The sequence below is a fragment of the Amphimedon queenslandica genome, unplaced genomic scaffold (assembly GCF_000090795.2).
Source record: "Amphimedon queenslandica unplaced genomic scaffold, v1.1 AMPQUscaffold_13510, whole genome shotgun sequence".
Lineage (NCBI taxonomy): Eukaryota > Metazoa > Porifera > Demospongiae > Haplosclerida > Niphatidae > Amphimedon > Amphimedon queenslandica.
Window position 1 is genome coordinate 147,276 of NW_003546254.1, and position 22,190 is coordinate 169,465.

At 34.8% G+C, this 22,190-nt stretch overlaps 5 protein-coding genes across 7 annotated transcripts in view; 2 read left to right on the forward strand and 3 right to left on the reverse strand.

Annotated features, from left to right (window-relative positions):
• The window catches only part of LOC105316449 (UDP-glucuronosyltransferase 1-2-like), a 6,753-nt gene extending 4,864 nt beyond the window's left edge, over nucleotides 1–1,889 (reverse strand). Inside the window, exons 1-2 of one of the 2 annotated variants that reach the window (XM_011411341.2) lie at nucleotides 658–1,889; nucleotides 131–593 (exon numbers count right to left, since the gene is read on the reverse strand). In XM_011411341.2, the coding sequence (XP_011409643.1) occupies nucleotides 211–593; nucleotides 658–1,822 (1,548 nt within the window). In that variant the 5' untranslated portion in view covers nucleotides 1,823–1,889 and the 3' untranslated portion in view covers nucleotides 131–210. Of the gene's footprint in view, nucleotides 1–130; nucleotides 594–657 lie in introns of those variants that run through there. The other variant, XM_020006190.1, reaches the window with a different exon arrangement.
• Nucleotides 1,890–1,957: 68 nt separating this feature from the next.
• On the reverse strand, nucleotides 1,958–4,212 carry LOC100638374 (integrin-linked kinase-associated serine/threonine phosphatase 2C-like). Of its 2 annotated transcripts, XM_020006206.1 has the most exons (11): nucleotides 4,110–4,212; nucleotides 3,963–4,061; nucleotides 3,778–3,904; nucleotides 3,552–3,661; nucleotides 3,289–3,444; nucleotides 2,910–3,022; nucleotides 2,815–2,858; nucleotides 2,592–2,711; nucleotides 2,321–2,402; nucleotides 2,211–2,238; nucleotides 1,958–2,155 (listed from the first exon to the last, which is right to left on the reverse strand). In XM_020006206.1, the coding sequence occupies exons 1-11, from the start codon at nucleotides 4,177–4,179 to the stop codon at nucleotides 2,001–2,003; spliced, it is 1,104 nt and encodes a 367-aa protein (XP_019861765.1). In that variant the 5' UTR covers nucleotides 4,180–4,212; the 3' UTR covers nucleotides 1,958–2,000. The 2 variants fall into 2 exon arrangements, with proteins under 2 accessions (XP_019861765.1, XP_019861771.1); XM_020006212.1 differs by lacking the exon at nucleotides 4,110–4,212 and having other exon boundaries at nucleotides 3,976–4,062.
• A 108-nt stretch (nucleotides 4,213–4,320) lies between these two features.
• LOC100638500 (mitochondrial 2-oxodicarboxylate carrier-like) lies at nucleotides 4,321–11,464 on the reverse strand. The gene is made up of 12 exons (XM_003383469.3): nucleotides 11,382–11,464; nucleotides 11,122–11,316; nucleotides 10,302–10,350; nucleotides 10,004–10,087; nucleotides 9,789–9,855; nucleotides 9,671–9,730; nucleotides 9,372–9,479; nucleotides 9,124–9,288; nucleotides 8,969–9,067; nucleotides 8,549–8,625; nucleotides 8,426–8,478; nucleotides 4,321–4,439 (listed from the first exon to the last, which is right to left on the reverse strand). The coding sequence occupies exons 2-12, from the start codon at nucleotides 11,249–11,251 to the stop codon at nucleotides 4,375–4,377; spliced, it is 957 nt and encodes a 318-aa protein (XP_003383517.1). The 5' UTR covers nucleotides 11,252–11,316; nucleotides 11,382–11,464; the 3' UTR covers nucleotides 4,321–4,374.
• Nucleotides 11,465–11,515: 51 nt separating this feature from the next.
• Nucleotides 11,516–14,915, forward strand: LOC105316437 (ELKS/Rab6-interacting/CAST family member 1-like). Its single transcript, XM_011411324.2, has 17 exons — nucleotides 11,516–11,591; nucleotides 11,638–11,763; nucleotides 11,812–11,880; nucleotides 11,964–12,077; nucleotides 12,226–12,372; nucleotides 12,444–12,530; nucleotides 12,602–12,676; nucleotides 12,725–12,793; nucleotides 12,875–12,955; nucleotides 13,007–13,126; nucleotides 13,272–13,340; nucleotides 13,489–13,586; nucleotides 13,637–13,703; nucleotides 13,856–14,047; nucleotides 14,307–14,342; nucleotides 14,419–14,514; nucleotides 14,631–14,915. The coding sequence occupies exons 1-17, from the start codon at nucleotides 11,562–11,564 to the stop codon at nucleotides 14,712–14,714; spliced, it is 1,560 nt and encodes a 519-aa protein (XP_011409626.2). The 5' UTR covers nucleotides 11,516–11,561; the 3' UTR covers nucleotides 14,715–14,915.
• A 3-nt stretch (nucleotides 14,916–14,918) lies between these two features.
• Nucleotides 14,919–22,190, forward strand: LOC100638628 (plexin A3-like). The gene is made up of 22 exons (XM_011411342.2): nucleotides 14,919–16,152; nucleotides 16,203–16,403; nucleotides 16,464–16,583; nucleotides 16,987–17,199; nucleotides 17,246–17,405; nucleotides 17,470–17,563; nucleotides 17,612–17,723; nucleotides 17,946–18,062; nucleotides 18,117–18,221; nucleotides 18,287–18,404; nucleotides 18,539–18,710; nucleotides 18,759–18,904; nucleotides 19,022–19,283; nucleotides 19,386–19,553; nucleotides 19,624–19,717; nucleotides 19,789–19,989; nucleotides 20,043–20,129; nucleotides 20,182–20,244; nucleotides 20,303–20,499; nucleotides 20,860–21,028; nucleotides 21,176–21,464; nucleotides 21,572–22,190. The coding sequence occupies exons 1-22, from the start codon at nucleotides 15,292–15,294 to the stop codon at nucleotides 22,075–22,077; spliced, it is 4,455 nt and encodes a 1,484-aa protein (XP_011409644.2). The 5' UTR covers nucleotides 14,919–15,291; the 3' UTR covers nucleotides 22,078–22,190.

A 22,190-nucleotide genomic window follows, 5' to 3' on the forward strand; every position in this document is an offset into this window, starting at 1 on the left:
GCAGAAAGGAGGATTGACAGTGATTTCTTTTCTTGCTTCTCACTATTTGATCTATAACATCCAACTAAGAGCAGAAGAAGGAGGATTTTCATTTTTTAAAATTCTCTCAGCCCTTCCCACTGTTCAATCATTGATTGTTATCAAGAGTAGATAATCTAGACTACTCTTGTTGTTATCTAATGAATATAGTTTAAACAATTATTAAAATTATTAGTCATTCTTTTCCTTTGCATTCCTACAGCAGCAACACTGACACATACACTTGATTAGTTTGAAACACAAGTATAGCATCAATGCTCCAATAGCTAACAGCAATGCTTGTACATCAACATTATGATATTGAATCCAACTCCAGTGATACTTCACATAAGCAGGTACAAGATGATCATAACCTACTGCAGCATAGAACTCTATTAGCTCAACTGCTCTCTTTACTCCTCCAGCATTCTTCATTATGATACTCATCTTTTTAGCATTGTTTCTGTAGGGACCTGACTCAATCTTTAGGATACTCTGTTTCAAATCATCTGGAGTAATTTCATTGTGATCCAAATGAATTCCAAGTTTCCAATATTGTACCTTAAAAGCATTACCTATAGATAACAAAACAGATAATGCAGTTCATTTCAATATAATTTCCTATACTTGCAATGTTACCTGGTTGATCTCCACCAATGGGAATGACAATCATTGGTATTCCAAAATAGAGTGCTTGGTGTACTCCTCCTGCTCCTCCATGAAGAATAGCTAATGATATTGATGGATGATTCAATGCACTAATCTGTGGTATCCAGCTCTTAACAAGGTAACGATCATCATTTTTAACAAGATCTAAAATAATTTCACTAGTAGCCGACCACAAAACTGAATAGTCATTAGGTATGCCATTGTAAAATGCTTGTGCAATTTTCTGAGATGTGTGCACAACAGTGCCCATTGAAATGTAGACTACACTTTTTTCTTTTTTACTGTCCAGCCAAGACTGAATATCAGATGGTAGAGGATCAGGTTTCTTTGAAATAAAAGGCCCAACATAATCGACTAATGGAAGATTACTCTTTGGATACTCAAAGCCAATGACAGTAGTGAATATTAGAGGTATTGCATGACCAAGTGGCAAGTACCTATTGTACTTCTCATCCCAGCACTCCTGGTTCTTTGAAATCGTACGAGAGCTAATATAACCTTCCAAAGGTTTTGTAACAATATTTGTGCCTGCCAGTTTGAAACGATCAACAAATGACAAGTCCTCCGTCATGTCTGGGTAAATATTCACCAACGGAAAAGGCCATGAAGGAGACAAAGGTATTGTGAATGGGACAGGACTAGCTGCAACACCAACGATGCGTAGATGCTTCATAGCCTCGTCACAAGCATAATTCCCAGCAAACCAATTAGCAAACCAATCAGATAATAGAACAACGTCCCATTGCCTGAAATCAGCTCCATTATTTTCTATAAAATATTCCATTGATGAATGCAACTTGAATATGACCTCTTCCACAACAGTCATCATATGCTGCAAAGTGGACCCTTTTCTATTGGCATTCTCCAGTATCTCATAATAGCTGCTGTTGACTGGTATGGGTATGTAAGGAAAGCCAGCGTCCTTACAGAGAGCCCTCCCTTTGCTGTAATCAGTGTATTCGGGAAGTAGAAAGGTGACGTTGTGCCCTTGCTCTCTCAAGGCATTTCCTAAAATTAACATGTTCAAAACATGGCCGGACATTGGTGGAACTGAGATGACAACTGAGAGAGACTTCTTCTCCGTCAAACTCTCAACAGGGAACGTAAATAGCAAGAGAAAAATAATGGGCAACATTTCTCTTTGAGCCAAGACTGTATCTAATTAATAGTAGCATCCATGATTAGATAGAAGCCACAAAAATGAAATATTGGGACTAAAGCCCTGCTGGTTTATCACCACACATTATTGCCACGAATTGCATAAAATGAATTATATGTGGCACTCCACAGTGCTTTAACTGTTACTTAATTTCTTAATGATTGTTATTCTTTATAATGTCAACAATAAGAACAGTTACATTATCAGTACACCCTCTCTTAACTGCTTCAACTGCAAGCCTGTTACAAGCCACTTCAAACCTATACTCCCTATCACCGATGACTTCAGTGCCTTGAATCAATCTATCATCTACAAACAACAAAAAGATCCAGCATTAAAAATAATGAATACATTACATATGCACCTTCTCCTGGTTTCTGAATAGATTCATCCTAAATAAAGTAACACCATAGTAAAAATAGTAATAATAATAATAATAATAATAATAATAATAATAATAATAATAATGCTCACATTGACTACTCCTAGTATAAACTTTGCTACTTCATCCATTTTAAAAACATTCCACAAACCATCACAAGCAACCACTACAAATCTATAATAAATTGATACATAGAAAATATAAAATAATTAAAACAATATAAATATAATAATTATCATGTGCTTTCTTGCTCCAAAAATACCAATAATTTATTATACATCGATCTAGTGTGAGCCAATTCAAACAATATTTTTTGAGCTATTAAAATTATTATTCCTGGATGGTGTAATCATTCATACTTACAGGTCATTCTCAGTCAGTTCACATCGTGAGACGTGTGGAGTTGCTACAAGGCCACACCCCTTGAACCTCCCATCACCAATGCTCCTAGAGACCTCCATAATACCCATTATACGTCCTTCCCTATAATAATAATAATAATAACAATAATAATAATAATAATAATAGTAATAATAATAATAATAATAATAATAAAAATAATAACAGAATGATTGATTATAGGCACCTAACAAATCCACCAGATTTTTCTATCCTCTTCCTTTCCTCCAACTGAAAAAAACAAAAAATAATGAAAAAATCATAATCAAAAATGTAACTAACACTGGCAGAGGTATGATCTTTAGTTAATGGAACTGATACTACAGTAGGCTCTCCTCCAGTGTCTCCCTTGCCACTTCTCCTGTATATAACAGACTTACTGTCACCAAGATTACCTGGAACAACCAAAAATTATTATATACAGTATAAAGGTTATGTCTAAATTTCAATCATTTTGTGTTTTCATTAAAATTTTCATATTAAATTTGACAAAAGAGGTATGGTACTCTAAAAAAATGGCTGCAAAAGATAAGATTCATACTAATAAATAGCAAATCTGGACAAATTCACAAAATTTTACACCAACAACATAAAAGCCCCGTACAGTATTGCATATAAATTATCACAATTTCAGTAAATTGGTGGAAGGTTGTTAAAATACCTGAATATAATACATTATCTATTGCCATGATGATGGCAACAGTTGAGCCATCCTTCCAACTCGGCGTCGCTTTTGCTGCAAGCGACAAGAAATCGGAATCAGTTTTCTTGAAAGAATCAACAAGACAGCGTTTGATTGACTGAGCTGAGACATCCTCTGAATAAAAAAAACAAAATAAATGAATTTTGTTTTAGTTTTTTCTTTTGCCTTTTTGTCACTTTTTTGTTATAACTATTACTATTATTATTATTAATCAGTATTACCTTTTGGGAATTTATTAACGATGACTCTATGAAGATTACCAGCTGCAAACTCAGAGGCACGGGATCCACTATGACCATCAAAAACACCATAATAAGACACACTGCTAACCCTGAATGAGCATTAATTAGAACATGGCAGGCATTAATTAGAATAGTACAAATCTCGCATTAAATTATTAAAAAATAAATTCTAAGACAATCGATACATAAGAGCATAGACACATACGGTGAATTAGAGAGAGTTGGGAACTGTTCCATCATGTTGTTAATGATAACGTGAGAGTCCTGCATCTCTTCTCTCTCCCCTTTCCTCTCCCCGTGATACCCTCTCAACTGATACCGACTTAATGTCACTATACAGACACACACACAAACGATCAATGGATACAGTACCAGTCTCAATACACAGACCATCAACTTTCACCTTCTTAACTGATGAGTCAGCTGCATCATTAGATAATGGTGGCGAGTGATCGGATCTTTTTCTTGATTGTCCTAAATTTGCTTCTTCTAATTTTATAGTAAGAGATAGATGGGGTTTAATGGGGCCTGGCCTACCGGTTGGTGGGGGTTTCTTGTCTGTAGAGGGAGCAGAAGGAGGAGGGAGGCTACCAAAGAGATCCATCATGTGTTACGGATGGGCGGGGTATAATGGGTGTGGCTAGATAAATTGACCCACGTGATCACACGTGGCTGCTAATGCACTTTTTTTCATAATAAAATAATTTTGTTATAGTTAAATGATTAAAATTATCATCATAAGATTTATAGTACATGTTATAGTTAAATGATAAAATTATCATCAAAAGATTTATGGTACATGTTAAAAACCTTTAGTAGTCAGCCATGATGAGACCTGTTCATAGACTACCAACATAATCCCACCACCTACAGAGAGAGAGAGAGAGAGAGGAGAGAGAGAGAGGGGGGGGGAGAGAGAGAGAAAGAGAGAGAGAGAGAGAGAGGGGGGGGAGAGAGAGAGAGAGAGAGAGAGAGAGGAACAAAAGAAAAAGGATGAAACATGATTTAATGTCTGCCTTGAGCTATACAAAAATTCGCATATTTTAGATGGCAGTAATTCAAAACAAAGCACTCAGAATCAGCTCAAAAATTATAGATAGCATAAGACAAAAATAAGCTTCAGAAAATGCAATAGAAATTTTGTGTGATTTTGGAGCCAATTCTGAAAAGATCATGAATATAGTTTTTGCTTTTTCCCTAAATTTGCTACTTTAAAAATGGCCATATAACTCAAAAAATTAAGTCAGAATAAGCTAAAGCTTTCTACATGTATGTAGCATAAGAACATCAATATGTATTAGAAAATGTAATAAAAATTTGGGGTGATTTCAGAGCCATTTTTTGAAAAATCATGGGCTATAGCCTTGGGTATTTTTCAGATTTTTGACATTTTCTTAAAATGGCCGTAACTCAAAAAATTGAAGTCGAAATCAGCTCAAACTTTCTACACAGCATAAGGACATCAATATGTATCAGAAAATGTAATAAAAATTTGGAGTGATTTTGGAGCCATTTTTTGAAAAAACCATGGGCTATATATAGCCTTGGGTATTTTTCAGATTTATGGCGTTTTCTTAAAATGGCCGTAACTCAAAAAATTGAAGTCAGAATCACCTCAAACTTTTTACACAGCATAAGGACATCAATATGTATCAGAAAATGTAATAAAAATTTGGAGTGATTTCGGAGCCATTTTTTGAAAAAAAACCATGAGCTATAGCCTTGGGTATTTTTCAGATTCTTGACATTTTCTTAAAATGGCCGTAACTCAAAAAATTGAAGTTGAAATCAGCTCAAACTTTCTACACAGCATAAGGACATCAATATGTATCAGAAAATGTAATAAAAATTTGGAGTGATTTCGGAGCCATTTTTGAAAAAAAAACCATGGGCTATAGCCTTGGGTATTTTTCAGATTTTTGGCATTTTCTTAAAATGGCCGTAACTCAAGAAAATTGAAGTTGGAAACACCTCAAACTTGCTACACAGCATAAGGACATCAATATGCATCAGAAAATGTAATAAAAATTTGGAGTGATTTCGGAACCATTTTTGAAAAAAACCATGGGCTATAGCCTTGGGTATTTTTCAGATTTTTGGCGTTTTCTTAAAATGGCCGTAACTCAAAAAATTGAAGTCAAAATCACCTCAAACTTGCTACACAGCATAAGGACATCAATATGTATCAGAAAATGTAATAAAAATTTGGAGTGATTTCGGAGCCATTTTTGAAAAAACCATGGGCTATAGCCTTGGGTATTTTTCAGATTTTTGGCCTTTTCTTAAAATGGCCGTAACTCAAAAAATTGAAGTCGGAATCACCTCAAACTTGCTACACAGCATAAGGACATCAATATGTATCAGAAAATGTAATAAAAATTTGGAGTGATTTTGGAGCCATTTTTTGAAAAAACCATGGGCTATATATAGCCTTGGGTATTTTTCAGATTTATGGCGTTTTCTTAAAATGGCCGTAACTCAAAAAATTGAAGTCGGAATCACCTCAAACTTGCTACACAGCATAAGGACATCAATATGTATCAGAAAATGTAATAAAAATTTGGAGTGATTTTGGAGCCATTTTTTGAAAAAAAACCATGAGCTATAGCCTTGGGTATTTTTCAGATTCTTGACATTTTCTTAAAATGGCCGTAACTCAAAAAATTGAAGTTGAAATCAGCTCAAACTTTCTACACAGCATAAGGACATCAATATGTATCAGAAAATGTAATAAAAATTTGGAGTGATTTCGGAGCCATTTTTTGAAAAAAAACCATGAGCTATAGCCTTGGGTATTTTTCAGATTCTTGACATTTTCTTAAAATGGCCGTAACTCAAAAAATTGAAGTTGAAATCAGCTCAAACTTTCTACACAGCATAAGGACATCAATATGTATCAGAAAATGTAATAAAAATTTGGAGTGATTTCGGAGCCATTTTTGAAAAAAAAACCATGGGCTATAGCCTTGGGTATTTTTCAGATTTTTGGCATTTTCTTAAAATGGCCGTAACTCAAGAAAATTGAAGTTGGAAACACCTCAAACTTGCTACACAGCATAAGGACATCAATATGCATCAGAAAATGTAATAAAAATTTGGAGTGATTTCGGAGCCATTTTTTGAAAAAAACCATGGGCTATAGCCTTGGGTATTTTTCAGATTTTTGGCGTTTTCTTAAAATGGCCGTAACTCAAAAAATTGAAGTCGGAATCACCTCAAACTTGCTACACAGCATAAGGACATCAATATGTATCAGAAAATGTAATAAAAATTTGGAGTGATTTTGGAGCCATTTTTTGAAAAAACCATGGGCTATATATAGCCTTGGGTATTTTTCAGATTTATGGCGTTTTCTTAAAATGGCCGTAACTCAAAAAATTGAAGTCAGAATCACCTCAAACTTTTTACACAGCATAAGGACATCAATATGTATCAGAAAATGTAATAAAAATTTGGAGTGATTTCGGAGCCATTTTTTGAAAAAAAAACCATGAGCTATAGCCTTGGGTATTTTTCAGATTCTTGACATTTTCTTAAAATGGCCGTAACTCAAAAAATTGAAGTTGAAATCAGCTCAAACTTTCTACACAGCATAAGGACATCAATATGTATCAGAAAATGTAATAAAAATTTGGAGTGATTTCGGAGCCATTTTTGAAAAAAACCATGGGCTATAGCCTTGGGTATTTTTCAGATTTTTGGCCTTTTCTTAAAATGGCCGTAACTCAAGAAAATTGAAGTTGGAATCACCTCAAACTTGCTACACAGCATAAGGACATCAATATGTATCAGAAAATGTAATAAAAATTTGGAGTGATTTCGGAGCCATTTTTTGAAAAAAACCATGGGCTATAGCCTTGGGTATTTTTCAAATTTTTGGCGTTTTCTTAAAATGGCCGTAACTCAAAAAATTGAAGTCGGAATCACCTCAAACTTGCTACACAGCATAAGGACATCAATATGTATCAGAAAATGTAATAAAAATTTGGAGTGATTTTGGAGCCATTTTTTGAAAAAACCATGGGCTATAGCCTTGGGTATTTTTCAGATTTATAGCGTTTTCTTAAAATGGCTGTAACTCAAAAAATTGAAGTCGGAATCACCTCAAACTTGCTACACAGCATAAGGACATCAATATGTATCAGAAAATGTAATAAAAATTTGGAGTGATTTCGGAGCCATTTTTTGAAAAAACCATGGGCTATAGCCTTGGGTATTTTTTCAGATTTATGGCGTTTTCTTAAAATGGCCGTAACTCAAAAAATTGAAGTCGGAATCACCTCAAACTTGCTACATAGCATAAGGACATCAATATGTATCAGAAAATGTAATAAAAATTTGGAATGATTTCGGAGCCATTTTTTGAAAAAAACCATGGGCTATAATAGCCTTGGGTATTTTTCAGATTTTTGACATTTTCTTAAAATGGCCGTAACTCAAAAAATTGAAGTTGGAATCAGCTCAAACTTTCTACACAGCATAAGGACATCAATATGTATAAAAAATGTAATAAAAATTTGGGGTGATTTCGGAGCCATTTTTTGGAAAAAATATGTATTTTTCAGAATTTTGGCATTTTCTTAAAATGGCCAAAATTGAAGTCGAAATCAGCTCAAACTTTTTACGTAACATAAGTACATCAATGTGTATCAGAAAATGTAATAAAAATTTGCAGCGATTTTGGAGCCATTTTTCAAAAAAATACCATTATAGTCTTTTTTCAAAAATTCCCTATTTTTTTAAAATGGCCATAACTTGAAGTTGAAATCAGACCAAACTTCCTATATAGCATAAAAACATCAAAATGTACCAGAAAATGTGAAAAACATGGACTATCATGATTATGTGCTTACCTGGTCCTAATCTCATTAGCTTTGGCAACAAACCTTTGTACAAAGCAAAGAAACTACAAGAAAGGAGAGACATAAAAATATCACATGTAACCAATGGAAGAAGAGTGCATGTGTCCTTCATACCCTTCCTCTTTAAAAACCACTCCTATCGTCTGAAGTGTTGTTCTATACTTGAGTATATCTCCATTAGGAGGAGGACCCTGCAATTAATAAATAAACAAGGTGACACTTTGCATTTAACATAGCTCCTCAAAAAAACAAGTCAGTATTCATTTATTGATATGCTTATGACACAGGCCCACATTCATTTCAGTCTTAAGGCCTTTTCACATTGGCATCATTTTGTGTTCTTGTTGCCATTGGTTTAGATTGATCACAATGCATCACTTCACATCAATCCACCTCTGGAGGTGAAGTGAGAGTGAGTCACATTAATTTGAAACCACTCTAGTGTGAACATGATAAATGTGCATTACTTTTGCTAGTGTGAAAAGGCCTTTATTCTATACATTGCCTGCACATTATATGTACATGCATACATACTTGGATACGGCTCTTAGCAACATCAAACGGAATATTAGCAGTGCTTGCAATAGTCCCTGCTATAGTACCAAGAGCAAGTCTCTTGGAAATTGATGGAGACTGCAAAAAATAAAGAAATTCTTAAGTTATGATAATAATAATAATAATAATAGTACTTCTGAACTAATGAAGAATCCCTTCATATTGTGATAGAATCCAAAATAAATTGCATTCCAAACCCCATGCCTCCATACTGTAGCTCCAAGTCCCTTATAGAGACCATTGAGACCAAAACCGTCCTTTGATATGATAACACGAGCATGAGAGAAAGTCCCTGGAGTCTATTAACATTATTAAATAATAATAATAATAATAATAATAATAATAATAATAATAATAATGAGAGTTTAAATTGTGGACTTACATCTCTGATGTGAGAGCGCAATGATTGGAGTGATATCTTAACTCTTTCAAAAGGAGTGATCATTATGCCTTCGGTAATCCCTGAGCCAGTACCAGCTATTATATAGGTCTGGTGAAAAGGAAGTACAATATAAAGAAAGACAGTCAGCAAAACAGTGTGCAGCAAAACAGTTTTAATTTAAGGAAATGACTTAAACCAAAATGCCCAGTGGTCAGTCAGCAAAAGCATAACCCAACTGGAACTTAAAATATTTCTAATGCTCAACCTAGTTACTTGTTCATCTTAATACTAATACTAACCATAGCTGTTGCATCTCTGTTCCTGGTCAGCAAAGACTTATACTGCTCAAATGTAAAAAACTAAAAAACAACACATCAAAGCAAGATACATGCACCCACAACATTATCATAATTATACCTTAGTAGCTCTTTTAGGAGTCTCAGCCATTAGTGGAGGTAAGACTCCTTTATAAAATGACAATGGACTACAAATACAACAAAAGTAAGCAATTACAAATAATTGGCAAGTGTGTTGTCTACAAGTTATACAGTGTACACACAAAATATAAAATAAACACAAATATCAAATGAAATCTGAATAAGGTTTGAGATTGAAAGTGGTTTATTCCTTACCCTTCATTACGGATCATTTTCTTTACACAGTCACTGTAGGACTTGTAGCGAGTAGGATCATCAGGACCTCTCTGTACCTGAAACCTATGGAGAGAGAGAGGGGGGGGGGGGGAGAGAGAGAGAGAGAGAGAGAGAGATGGAGAAAATCAATTGACAAATAAAGAATGAGGAGATTTAAAATCAGGAGTCCATAATAAGGAAGGAGAGACTCCCTCTTCATTATAGACTCCTGTTAAAATAGAAAGAGGGGATAGATGGAGTGGGCATGGGTTCAGACATAATGTCTTCTTTCATTCACCTTGTCTTGACTACATCAAGTGGATGCATGATGCTAATCTCAACCAGCCCTAAAGTAAACAATATAGAAAGGACAGACAGAAACAGAAAGGAGAGTAAGAACCAAGAATCAAAACATGATATCATAACAAGATAACAACATTACATTACCATAAATCTTTTTGGATTATCATGATTACTATTAAAAAGAAGACTAAGTTTCCTTTTTATTCTTTATATTTGCTACTAATATGCAAATCTGCTTATGTAGATGTACATGTGCTAGGCTCAGTAGGCTGATGGTCATAGTTTACACAGAGCACACAAAGTGAAAACCATACAAATGATACTTGGCAGCATCACTGCAAAGAAGCAAAGACAAAACATTTGCTATCAACCAATTTAAAGTACAATGCAACAACCATACATGTATTGGACCTTTTTGTACTGTATAAATATGCATATTATATGCATAGGTTATACACAGAGGTAGATGTTAATAAATGCCATAGAAACCGATACCGAGGCGGGCGTATAACCAACTTCTACCATGACACTTGAAAAACAACTACCAGCTGCTGATAATAAGACCACAGTTGACATACATACAACATATCTAACAGGCTAGGCGAGCAAAGAATCGACCAAGCTTGACAAATGGGCTAATAATAGAGCATAAGCGTAGAGCGCCAAACTGCCAATTGATTAATTTTAATGAGATATTTGACCTCCAATACTGCAATCTCATTGGTCAATGCAAGGTGGCATAAATTCAAGCTCAAAGGGGTGTGAGAAAATAATATCTATGATAAAATCATATATATATATATGATAAAATTAACCTGCAGATCCTCCTGATATTATTTGTCTCGCAGCTTTCCTAGTGTAGGATATGGGTGGAGGAGAGACAGTCTGGACATTGTGTCCAGGAGGAGTTGGAGGGGAAGTTATTTGAGCTTCAGTTGTGGACATTTTTTAATTGTTGCAGCTTGCAGCAGCTCTTTTGAGAGGAGACAATAATACTAGCAAATGGGAGACTGTGGAAATGATAAAATGAAACACAAGAAGTAAAAAGGTAAGGGAAATGAGACTGGGGCAGTACTTTTGAGCCTTTAGAGTATCGAATGGCAAAAGGTCAAAAAATAAAACCAACACTATGCACATGGATATGGGCGTATGCACCACACCCATGAAACATTCAGTTGCCACCAAAACAGCCGCCAATTATCACGTGATATTGTGGTGGGTGGTGTAACTCCGCCTATATTTTTTCACTGCAACAATGGCTGAGAGTAGGAAAGTTTCTAAACAGGTATTAAAATCTCAAAAATTGTTTTAAAAACTATTTCATGGTGTAGGTCGAGTACTTAACTCAAACATTGCGAGACGCTCAACAGTTAATGCAAATTAATGAGAGAATGTTGCAGGCTGATTGCCAATCTCGTCAGCAAAATGCTACCGCGCTGCAGCGCGGACATAGTACAGTACGTGAACCACAAGTAGAAAAAATAATAATTAAATTTTCTTTAAAGGACGTGAAAACATCTTCAGCAGGCTCTGACCAGATTAGCCATATTAGGAAACAACTGGAAGTGCTAAAAGTATGTTTGCACACATCATTTACATCAAAAAGTGTCAAACATGCATGTACATGTACTGTACATGCTGTTCCATTTTACGTAAGGAGCAAGTGAAGTTAAAGGAAGAATTACGTTTGCAAGAAGAGCTAGAGCAATTGTCGCAACACTTAAAGCAGAATTGTGGGGGTAGAGGTGTCAATCATCAAGTCCCATTAAGAGTAAGAACTATTAGTTTTTTATATTAACCTTATATGCATGTAGTATATTAATGCTAGTGGTTTTTATGTTTGAAGCATTAGATGAATAGTTAAATAGTTGTAAATGCTAAGAATTTGGCTGTCTTACCTACGGCCCATTCTTTTGTAGCAAAGCCATGATAAGATGAATCATAGACCCAATTGTGAGTGCAACTGCATTAGCCAGCAGTACTTGTATGAAGGAAAAGTAAGAGAAATGGAGAAAGAACTGTCAAAGTTAAGCAAGTGTATTTTTGACACTCAGCAAACCATGAAGGTTAGCTATAAGCTATTGCATCTGCAGCATCCCTTCTTCCTACCTTCTCTTGTTAAATCATTATTACTTAGGATCAAGAGCTTCAAATAAGGAAGGCACACGAGAGTATCATGGAGAGAGATTTCCAGATTGAGAGGTGTCAGGATTTAATTGTAAAGGTATGTTTATCTTGCTCTCTCTTTCAAGTGTTGACATAAAGGAATTGCTCTAATTCGCTAATTTGCTAAAGCTGGAGTGTGAACTAAGCGAAGCACTAGAGAATGTAAAGCAGCTATGCTTTGAGAAAATGGAACTATCCTCAAAAGTAAATTTAAGGCCTACATGTTTATACAACTATATTTTTTACTTGTAGGTAGCAGAGAAAGACAAAGCAATTGTTAGCCTACAACATGATGTAAATAAATTGACTAAAACAAATGAAGTGAGATATAATGTATACACACATGTAGCACATCAATGAAAAATAATATAAATTTGTATACTGTATTGGTTTTATGAGTAGACTCTATGCAATACTCTTGATATGATAAACATGGAAGAAGAAAAGTCTTCAAGCTATCGAGAGCCTCTACACTGTAAAGAGGTACAATAGCATACACTTAATATAGTAATTGCAATTTATTATTATTTATAGGTAGAACCAGTTACTTGTATTCATGTATCATCACCGCGTTGTACTAATAATCCTGGAACAGTCACCCCAACTACTTGCAACTGTTGTCATTCACCTAAACAGAATGATACAAGTGAAAAAGTAAGAATATAATACATTGCATTTGCCAAGAAATAGATTCATTAAAAAGTCCAATTTTTGCTTAGTTACCTTGTTTTGTAGCACCCCTTTTATGTACCTGCATACATACTTTCTGGTGACTGTATTATTAATAATGAATTAATAGGAACAGTCAATCATAGATGAGGAGAGACAGACCATAGCTTCATTGCAAGACCAGGTTTATGCATTGAAGGTTAGATATATAACTACAATGCAATACATAAAGTTACTAGCTTTTAGTTCATTTATGAATAAACAGTATTTTTAAATCTACAATGTTTGTTAGTGTTTTATGCATTACTGTACTTAGCATGCTATAGCTAAAGGAAGTTTTATGTTAGATACAATTGTTGGATGAGAAATCTGTTACTGAAGTGATGCGTCAACAGAATCAACTAGCAATTGAGGGTCACCAGCAACTAGGATCAGATCTAACAAAGTACAGGGATGATTATTAAGTGTGTGACTATCTCAATAATATTACATTAGATCAATGGAGGACTCAGAGAAGCTAAGAAGGAAGTACATTAAAGCTAAGAAACACTTTGAAGAAAAAGTAATCTATAACAAAAGACTTTATTAAGCGTGAGGGGGTAAATTTTGTTAATATGACAAAAAAGCTTACTTGAAAAATTCTCTGTACCAGTGCCATTTATAAAATTTCATTATAATTTTGTACAGTTTCATTATAATCTTGTACAATTATAGGCTGCTTTGCTGGAAGAGAAGATAAATGAGGCACATTGTCAAGAAATAAACAACCTCAGGGAAGAACTGATTGATAAAGAGAGAAGCCTTTCTGAAGAGCTGAAGGAACGAGAGACACTCCTGCTAATAATAAGTAGAGAAATTGATTCACTGATATTGATACTTGATGGTCAATCTACTGTCAATACTGAAGTGAGTGATTACCATATATATAGCAGGTAGTTTTTGTCAGGGAAAACAACAATCAATTCTTTTTTATGTGCCTCATGATGAAAATATTACTGCCATATATTTTGCTTTCTAAAGTAGAGATATAATTATGACAACATTTTTTCTTCTAAATTTTGATTTTGGATTAAATTAAATAATGAAAATTTTACCTAACAAAATTGCCCTCTATTAAGCTGGTACAATACTTTATGTACAAGTGTATTTTTTTAATTTTTGTTAGGCGTTGGTGGGAAGATTCATTCCAACCGATGTTATGGTCAGTGTTTATAGCTCTGTATCACAACATCATTTTTATTATTACTATTATTGTTATTATTATTATTTTAATTTAGAGTAAACTCCGTTGGGTATGGAAAGAGGTGACTAGCCTCAAAAAGGAGGAGCAGGGACTACGAAAATCACTTGATGAGCAAAAAGACGTTAACATAGTGAGTACATGTACATGTACATGTCAATTTGTTAGTAAAATGAGTGCAGCTGTCGTGCTATGATTGTAAAAGGAGAAAGTAATCTTTATAAAGGAGGATTATTTTGAATTGTTTAGATGCTGCAAGCTAAAGTAAGAGCATTCAATGATGAGGTGCTATCATTACCAAAGGACAGAGGATTGCTGCACCAATCATTCTGAGTAACATAATTATCATGATACATGTACCTGTAGTACTGGCTTATTATTTTAACTTCTACCATCTTTTCTTTTATTAATATGTGTAGCAACTCAGTGATCACCACTTTTTCTCTTTATTACAGTTTTTCTGTATAAAACCTTGTAAAATCATTCTGTATAAATACTTTTTAAAATCCTTTGCCTTGGAGGTCTTCCTAATATTATATTTCAGTTGTTTTTCATTTCTTTCGCCAGTAGACTAGTGTCAGACGGTTGGTAGCTTGTAATCACTTCCCTTTTATCACTAGCAAGACAGTGGCTCCAGTATACAACAATCCAATACATTTGTGTGTAGGCATAATATACAGAATTATTATCTAGCAACTTATAGTTCTGATTGTGATTATCCTGTTATGCTGAATAGTCCTCCTACAAGCTGCTAATGTAACTCTTATGTCAATTGCAATTATTAATACATTATATCTATCCTTTGCCTATATATTTGCTATACTGTAGCTAGTCTGTATGTCATTGGTTTGGTAGTCTTTTTGCAGTTTTTGATTAAAGGCTTGCTTCAGTGACAGAGTCATCTTCCTACATGTCTTTATTCTCTCTCCTTGTTTTGGCTTTTGCTTTTTTCAGCACTAGTAAAAGCACTCTACAATCTGTTGAAGTCCTAAGCTCCCCATCTACTGGTAATGCAATCAATGGCATTTGTAGGCTAGGAGGCTCAATAGTAGTATCAACTACTAGTAATACTATATACTCTATCTCTCTCAGTGGAGGAGTCCTTTTGTCATTGCATCAGTTACATGTCAGTAATGGTGGACTGGCCTGCAGTGGTAGCAGCAATGTCACTATGTGCCTATACAACAGTTCTTGCTTCTCCATTAGTGATAATAGAGGATTGTATGAAGTTTATCGTCCTACTGGTTTATCTTATTCTGCATCTTCCAGTGCTGTTTTTTACTACAAAGGATTGGTTTATGCTGGGATGTTTCGCTCAAATAGTGCCCTTGAACTGATTCATTTAGTTAAGATTAGCTCTAATGGTGAAGCATTCTATTCTGTGTCTCATTCAAATTTTCAAAGACGCTTTGTGAGTGGATTTGGAACTGATAGCTACCTTTATTTTGCAGTTGAAGACCCACACCCAAAGCACTATGACATTCGCTTGCTGAGAATATGTAAAAATAATGGCAGCATAGATGCACTGTATGAGCTTCACCTAAAAACTCTACCAAAGACAAACAAGCTAGTCAATGCTGCAATCATCACTATTAGTGAGAATGCTCCTATTGTGGTATTTACAATGGCAAGTGAAGGCAGCAGTGGATTGTATTGGTATAGACTGAGCACAATTAATAATGAAATGGAATTGAGTTTTATTAACTGCCTTGCTGGGGATAGTTTTAAGTTACCATGGGATCGTGAAAGACGTGATTGTGACCAATTTGATGTAAGAAAATATTAACTATTCATTTTCCTTTATATTTTGTTTTTTTCTAGACTGCTACTCCAACTCCAACTCATTGCAACTTTAATAAGGGGAGTTCCCATGTAGAAGCACTCCACATGCGATCAGACATACAATATGCAGCTATATTGGAAATGAATGCTCTCATTACTGCTAGCATTTTCTTTAAGTATCACTCTGTATTGCTCTTATATGTGGCCTATGATAACACTAGTCTGTCATCAATCAATAAAGTGAGATCTATTATCACAAGTAATACACCATAATATAATTTCTAATTATTGTTTTTGTAGTATTTGGTCTACAATGAGACTGATCCTCAATTGCTGAACACAGTAAATGTGGAAGAGTCAGTCTATCACTTTGACTATAGTTTACAGCATAATGTCCTCATTGCTTCATCTAACACTTCAGTATGTGCACAACATTGATGAATTACTTTGTATAAATGCATGTATGGTTGTCAGTCTTTCCCTTATGCATTTAGTAATATATTGATGTGTGTCTACAATCTCTTGAATAGCATATCATACACACATCATTCATAGGAAACAGCAATGCAATACATATGTATCATTGTTTCCTGCTAAGACCACAAGTATTATACCACAATTACAGGGTTTTCCACAAGATTTTACTATAATGCTCATGCAAATTCTTGTCAGTGAATTGTCAAGTTGCTCATAAATTTTTTAGCTGATTCAAATCAAATTTTATGAATTTTAAAAGTTCCTCTAAAGCTGTACTGTAGTTCATGATGAAGCATGCTTTGTGGAAAACACTGCACATTTAAGTCTCTAATATTTCTCTTTTTAGGTGTACTTTGTTCCACTTGATGATTGCTCCAATTATGATAACTGTCATGATTGTACTCAAGATTTCTTATGTGGCTGGTGTGTCGTTGAGAACAAGTGCAGCTCTGAATTTAACTGTGACCATGGCAATCTCACTGGACACTGGATACAAGAAGATGACCATTGCCCTTACATTGAAGCTACAATGGACAGTATATCTACAGACTCTATTGCAGTAATCTAAGATTTATAATGCTTGTATTTTATTTCCTTATGCATAGATACCACTATTTAGTAATGGGACAGTTCCAGCAGCACCAGATAATGAACAGTATATTTGTTTGTTGGAGAATCCAATGACTAATTTCAGTTACAACTGTCCGTTCATTAATGGAAGCTGTCAGATCAGCTCCTTGCCTTCAATTGATGAAGAAACAATGAGTAAGTAAATATGTACATTAATTTAAGCATTATAGTATTGCTACTTTAACTATTGTATTTTTAGGTATTAATATTCATTTGCAATTGTCAAGTGAAGAATCTCCCTTTGTTTCTATGACCCACTCTGTATTACTTGTCAATTGCAGCAAACACATAAAGTAAGTTATATCATACTCTCCGCATTATCATTAATAGTGTTGTGTTAGTTGTACTCATTGTGTCTCTCGTGATGCTTGCGGTTGGTGTGTTGATGATATGACTTGTAGCGGAGGCTCTTTGTCCTGTACCACTAACAGCAGTTGGTATCCTGCTACACCAGTGAGCCATTAAACTACACACTTGTGCATGCATAATAATGAAAGTGGAGGAGAGCAGAAATATAATTTTAGTGATATATTAAGGTTTAGGTTTTATACACCAGTTAGCCATTAAACTGATTGATTTATATACTTGTGCATGCATAATTATATATATATAATTTTAGTAATATTAAGTTATGATAAGTTTTTTCACTTCTTTTTTTAATTACTTGATTTTTAGTCTCATTCAGTTAATGATATTTGTCCTTACATTCAAGTCCCTGATTCACATTATAAGATATCAATCTCATCAATAAAAGAAGTGCTACTTGTAGGATACAATATTCCTCAATCCAGTGTAAGAAATAACTCCACATACAAAGAATTTCTTACTATTATTTTATTTTCAAAGGCTTTTAATGGAGATTATATTTGTTACATGTTTCAAGGCAGCAGTGTACTGGAAGGCAGTGGTGCTTATCATAACAGCACTCATGTACAGTGCTCTTTCACTGAAGTAAGATGTGAAATATATACATCTTCCATGAATATTTTTTATTATTTTAATTTTTTATTCCTAAGGTGAATACTTTCAGTGATTCTCGTGAAGTTGTCAGTCTTTCTGTGACGTGGTCATCACATTATTCATCGGTTCCTTACAAACTGGAAATCATTGATAACTCAAATATTATTACCCATGGTAATGGTACTATACTTCACTTAATGATCAAACCCAAAATACTTTTCTTTAAATCACCATTGTACATACATGTAATTACTGACAGGTATTGTATCATAATTAAAGTTATTTTTATTTATTCTTATTATTGTTAGATATACCAGCTTTATTATACAACTGTTCAGTGTTTGGTGGTTCTTGTACATCGTGTGTTGAGCGTAGTCAATTGGTTGATATTGACTGTGTTTGGTGTGATGGAGGCTGTCACTCTAACTGCATCAATGATGCCATTGATACACTACATAAATGTCCTCAACCAACCATTAAGTAAGTAATCTGACTGTATTATTAAGTCATTCATTCATTCATTTATAGTTTGGTGTATCCTTTATCTGGCTCAATATCTGGTGGTACGATATTGACACTGTATGTTCATGAGTTGCCTCTCAATTTTTATGATATTCTCTCAGTTGATATTGGATCAGTGGAATGCTCATTGATTGAGTCTTCATTTGTATCAGGTAAGATAAAGGAGGAGGAAGGAGTGATGGACTTAAAGAAGAGGGAGAGAAAACTACATTTTTTGTACTAATATAACAGTCTATATCAATTACTACTCTGTACATATATTTTTATAGGTAGTGCTGTTAGTTGTGAAACTGGGCCTACTCTTCTCAATGGATTATATAACATTACCTTATTGCTTAACATCAGTGGAGAGCTGGTTACAGTCAACCCAGGCACACAGTTCTTGTATGAAAATGTTAAGGTGGCTAGAATAGTGCCAGTATGGGGCCCAATAGCTGGTGGCACACTACTAACAATCACTGGGTCTTATCTGTACATTGGAAACCCATCATTAACATACATACTGGTAGCAGGAAAAAACTGTACCATAATGTAAGGATAGCATTTATTTAAAAGCTAAAAACTAATCTCAAGAATTTCATTATTGCCATTTAGTATGTATTTGTGTAATTTTATTGCTCAAATCATTTTTAGAGAGCTGATGCGTGATTCCATGACATGCCGTACTGATCCTGTAGAGTCTGTGAGGTCTGGTAGCATTGAGATTGTCATTGATGGCATTACTGTATCTACTGATACAAGATTCCAGTATCGCACTAATCCAATGCTTACCCGACTAGTACCTAACATGATCATACCAGCGTAAGAAAAAAAATTTATACTCAGATTCAGTCAAAAATATAATTGCTAATTCTCATTTCCTTTCCTTTAGTGGTGATATCACACTCTCCTTTTATGGTAACCACATGGCATCAGTGTATAATCCTTTGCTGGTGATAAAGCACAGTAATCTTACTTACATACAGGTAAACTAATAATTGAATTTATAATGATGATAAACATAATCCACTAATGTTTTATTTTTCTTGCTTTCCAGTATTGTGTGGTGAATAATGATGCTCTGATACAGTGTCGGTCACCTTCTATTAGTGACTCAGGTCCAACTGATGGCAGGAGTAGCTTATCTTATGTGCTGGTATTAGATAATATTAATATCACTGGCCCTCCTCCTCTTGAACTCAGACCTAATCCAGCTTTCTCTATTGTTACCAAGGAAGGACCGACTGTTACCATAAGAGTAAGAAAATCAATGATAAATTGATGTACGTATTATCGTAATGTGTTTTAAAGGGAGAGTACATTGATAGCGTATTGCCTAGTGAGATAGAGGTCACAATACAAGAAGAAATCTGTGTCATTGAGTCAATTACTGCTACTGTGAGTATTTTAAGCTTATTATGATTGATGCATTGAAATGTGTTTTGTGTAGATATTAACATGTATTGCTCCTGAAATCAGTTATACTGGATCAAGACTCAAAATTGATGTTATTGTAAGTCATTAATTGCAAAGGATCACTGTTCTAATACTTTTAATTCAATACATTTTAGGTTACTGTTGCTAATTATTCGGTGAATGTAGGCCAGGTTGAATATTCACGTGGTGCCGAAGGATCATCATTCAGTCTTATTCTTGTCATTATTATTGTCAGCATTTCATTCGTAACGGCTCTAATGATGCTGTTGGTTGCTGTGGCAGCTGTCAAATACTGGAAGGCTAAGCATCCTCCACTTCAGAACCTAACAAGGTTAAGAAATAATTATGACAAGTTTTACATGTACATAATTATTCTCTAGTACCATTATAGTGGGAAATATTTGTGGAGTTTTATTTTGGTGATTAATTGGTAGATCAATGACAAATTTTAGTGCCACTTTGTTTTATTCTGAGCATGAGCATGCTTAATGGCATGAGGCTGCAAATTTGCCAATATAAAAACCTCTAATGCATTGCAATCATAGAATCACCAATATTTAGCACTGCTAAATGTTCCCACTACACGGTAATCTCTAATTGCACATAGCATGACTATATAGACATTGTAGATTTTCTGTAATAATAATAATAACAAGAGTAGATAATGGTAATGTGGTATTCTTATTTGCAGGAGGGTAATACCAAGAGCTGGTGCAAGGAATCGTAACAAGATATTTGAGCTAAGCCTTCAGCCATCAAACCACTACTGTGATGTAATAGAGAGATCAACTGATGGAGAGAATATATATGACACTATCAATGATAACAGCATATTATATGAAAATCAACACTCTGATGCTGTAAGTAACAAAATTACCATACAACTGCAAAGTGCAAGATTGTTAGTTGATGTATATGCATACTTTGAACTAGGCATGCTAGCTTTGAACTATACATGCTTTGAACTTCAATGCATTAGAAATTACATTGGCTTCATCTTTTTGCAGGAGAAGAGAGCCCAACTGTTTCTACCTTTATATTCAAACAATGCTGCCTCATCAGCTAACAGCAATCAGAGGCCAGTGTCTGATCTCATACCTTACTACTCATCCTCTTCCCAGCTACCACACCACAATAAACCATCAGCCCAAGTATTTGCTTCTATATCATCACCTGATCTCTCTTCCCAGCCTTTGCCTCCTGCCAGTGGATCTACTGCATCAGTCACTGCTTTGCTACCAGGACCAAGAGAAGAGAAGGAGACTGAAGCAATAGTACACATCAATGCTGAAGAAGGTATCAGCTATGCATGCATCTATGTAGGCATTGAGCATTGTAATAGTACATGTAGTTCACCTGTACCATTTTGAACTGAAGCTTAAATTCATATTTTGTTATCCTAGATGTGTTTACTGATGATGAAGTTTCTCCTGGTCCCCTTTATTCTAAGATTAACAAGAAGCTGACTCCTATTCAAGAAGACTCAATCAACACTGGAGGAGACACGTACTCTAAGCTACGCGAGCATGAAAGAAGGCCAAAATTCCTCACAATACCACAAGAAGAATATATTCCAATGCATTCAGTAGCAGGACCATCACCGACATCAGAATCATCACAACCTCCTCCTCTACCTCCTCCAGCAGCTACAAAGTCCGTATCTAGTGATTATGTCCAGATGGTTTCAGCTGCTACTACACCTCAGGAGGGTCTCCAACCTGCAGCAGTAAGACCCGAGAGTAGCTACGTTGTCATGAGGAGTGTCTCTGTCAGTTCTGAAACAGCAAAGTCTCCCAGCTCTCAGAGAAAGAAGCATCCATCACAGCAAGGAAAGAAGACGAGTTTGAGTGAAAGTGAACCAGACGTGTTCCTCACTAGCAGTGATTACGTCGACATACAACCAAACTAAAAACTGTTATTATAATGTATGCCACTGTATTTAAAAATTAAACTGTGTATTACTATTATTTATACTGCACTATGCACTACATACAACTCATTATCATTACGATCTTAATTGCA

Bases quoted from the DNA above. Each gene is read 5' to 3' on its own strand.
- LOC100638374 (XM_020006206.1), bottom strand. From the start codon at position 4,179: ATGATGGATCTCTTTGGTAGCCTCCCTCCTCCTTCTGCTCCCTCTACA. The intron at 3,662-3,777 runs GTATGTGTCTAT...ATGCTCATTCAG, and splicing joins CCAACTCTCTCTAATTCACC to GGTTAGCAGTGTGTCTTATT. The intron at 2,712-2,814 runs GTGCCTATAATC...TTATTATTATAG, and splicing joins AAATCTGGTGGATTTGTTAG to GGAAGGACGTATAATGGGTA.
- LOC100638500 (XM_003383469.3), bottom strand. From the start codon at position 11,251: ATGTCCACAACTGAAGCTCAAATAACTTCCCCTCCAACTCCTCCTGGA. The intron at 10,351-11,121 runs GTTAATTTTATC...TGTTTACTTTAG, and splicing joins AATATCAGGAGGATCTGCAG to GGCTGGTTGAGATTAGCATC. The intron at 9,289-9,371 runs GTAAGTCCACAA...TAATGTTAATAG, and splicing joins TGCGCTCTCACATCAGAGAT to ACTCCAGGGACTTTCTCTCA.
- LOC105316437 (XM_011411324.2), top strand. From the start codon at position 11,562: ATGGCTGAGAGTAGGAAAGTTTCTAAACAG. The intron at 11,592-11,637 runs GTATTAAAATCT...TTCATGGTGTAG, and splicing joins GTAGGAAAGTTTCTAAACAG to GTCGAGTACTTAACTCAAAC. The intron at 13,587-13,636 runs GTACAGGGATGA...ATATTACATTAG, and splicing joins CTAGGATCAGATCTAACAAA to ATCAATGGAGGACTCAGAGA.
- LOC100638628 (XM_011411342.2), top strand. From the start codon at position 15,292: ATGTCTTTATTCTCTCTCCTTGTTTTGGCTTTTGCTTTTTTCAGCACT. The intron at 16,153-16,202 runs GTAAGAAAATAT...GTTTTTTTCTAG, and splicing joins GTGATTGTGACCAATTTGAT to ACTGCTACTCCAACTCCAAC. The intron at 18,711-18,758 runs GTAAGTAATCTG...ATTCATTTATAG, and splicing joins TGTCCTCAACCAACCATTAA to TTTGGTGTATCCTTTATCTG.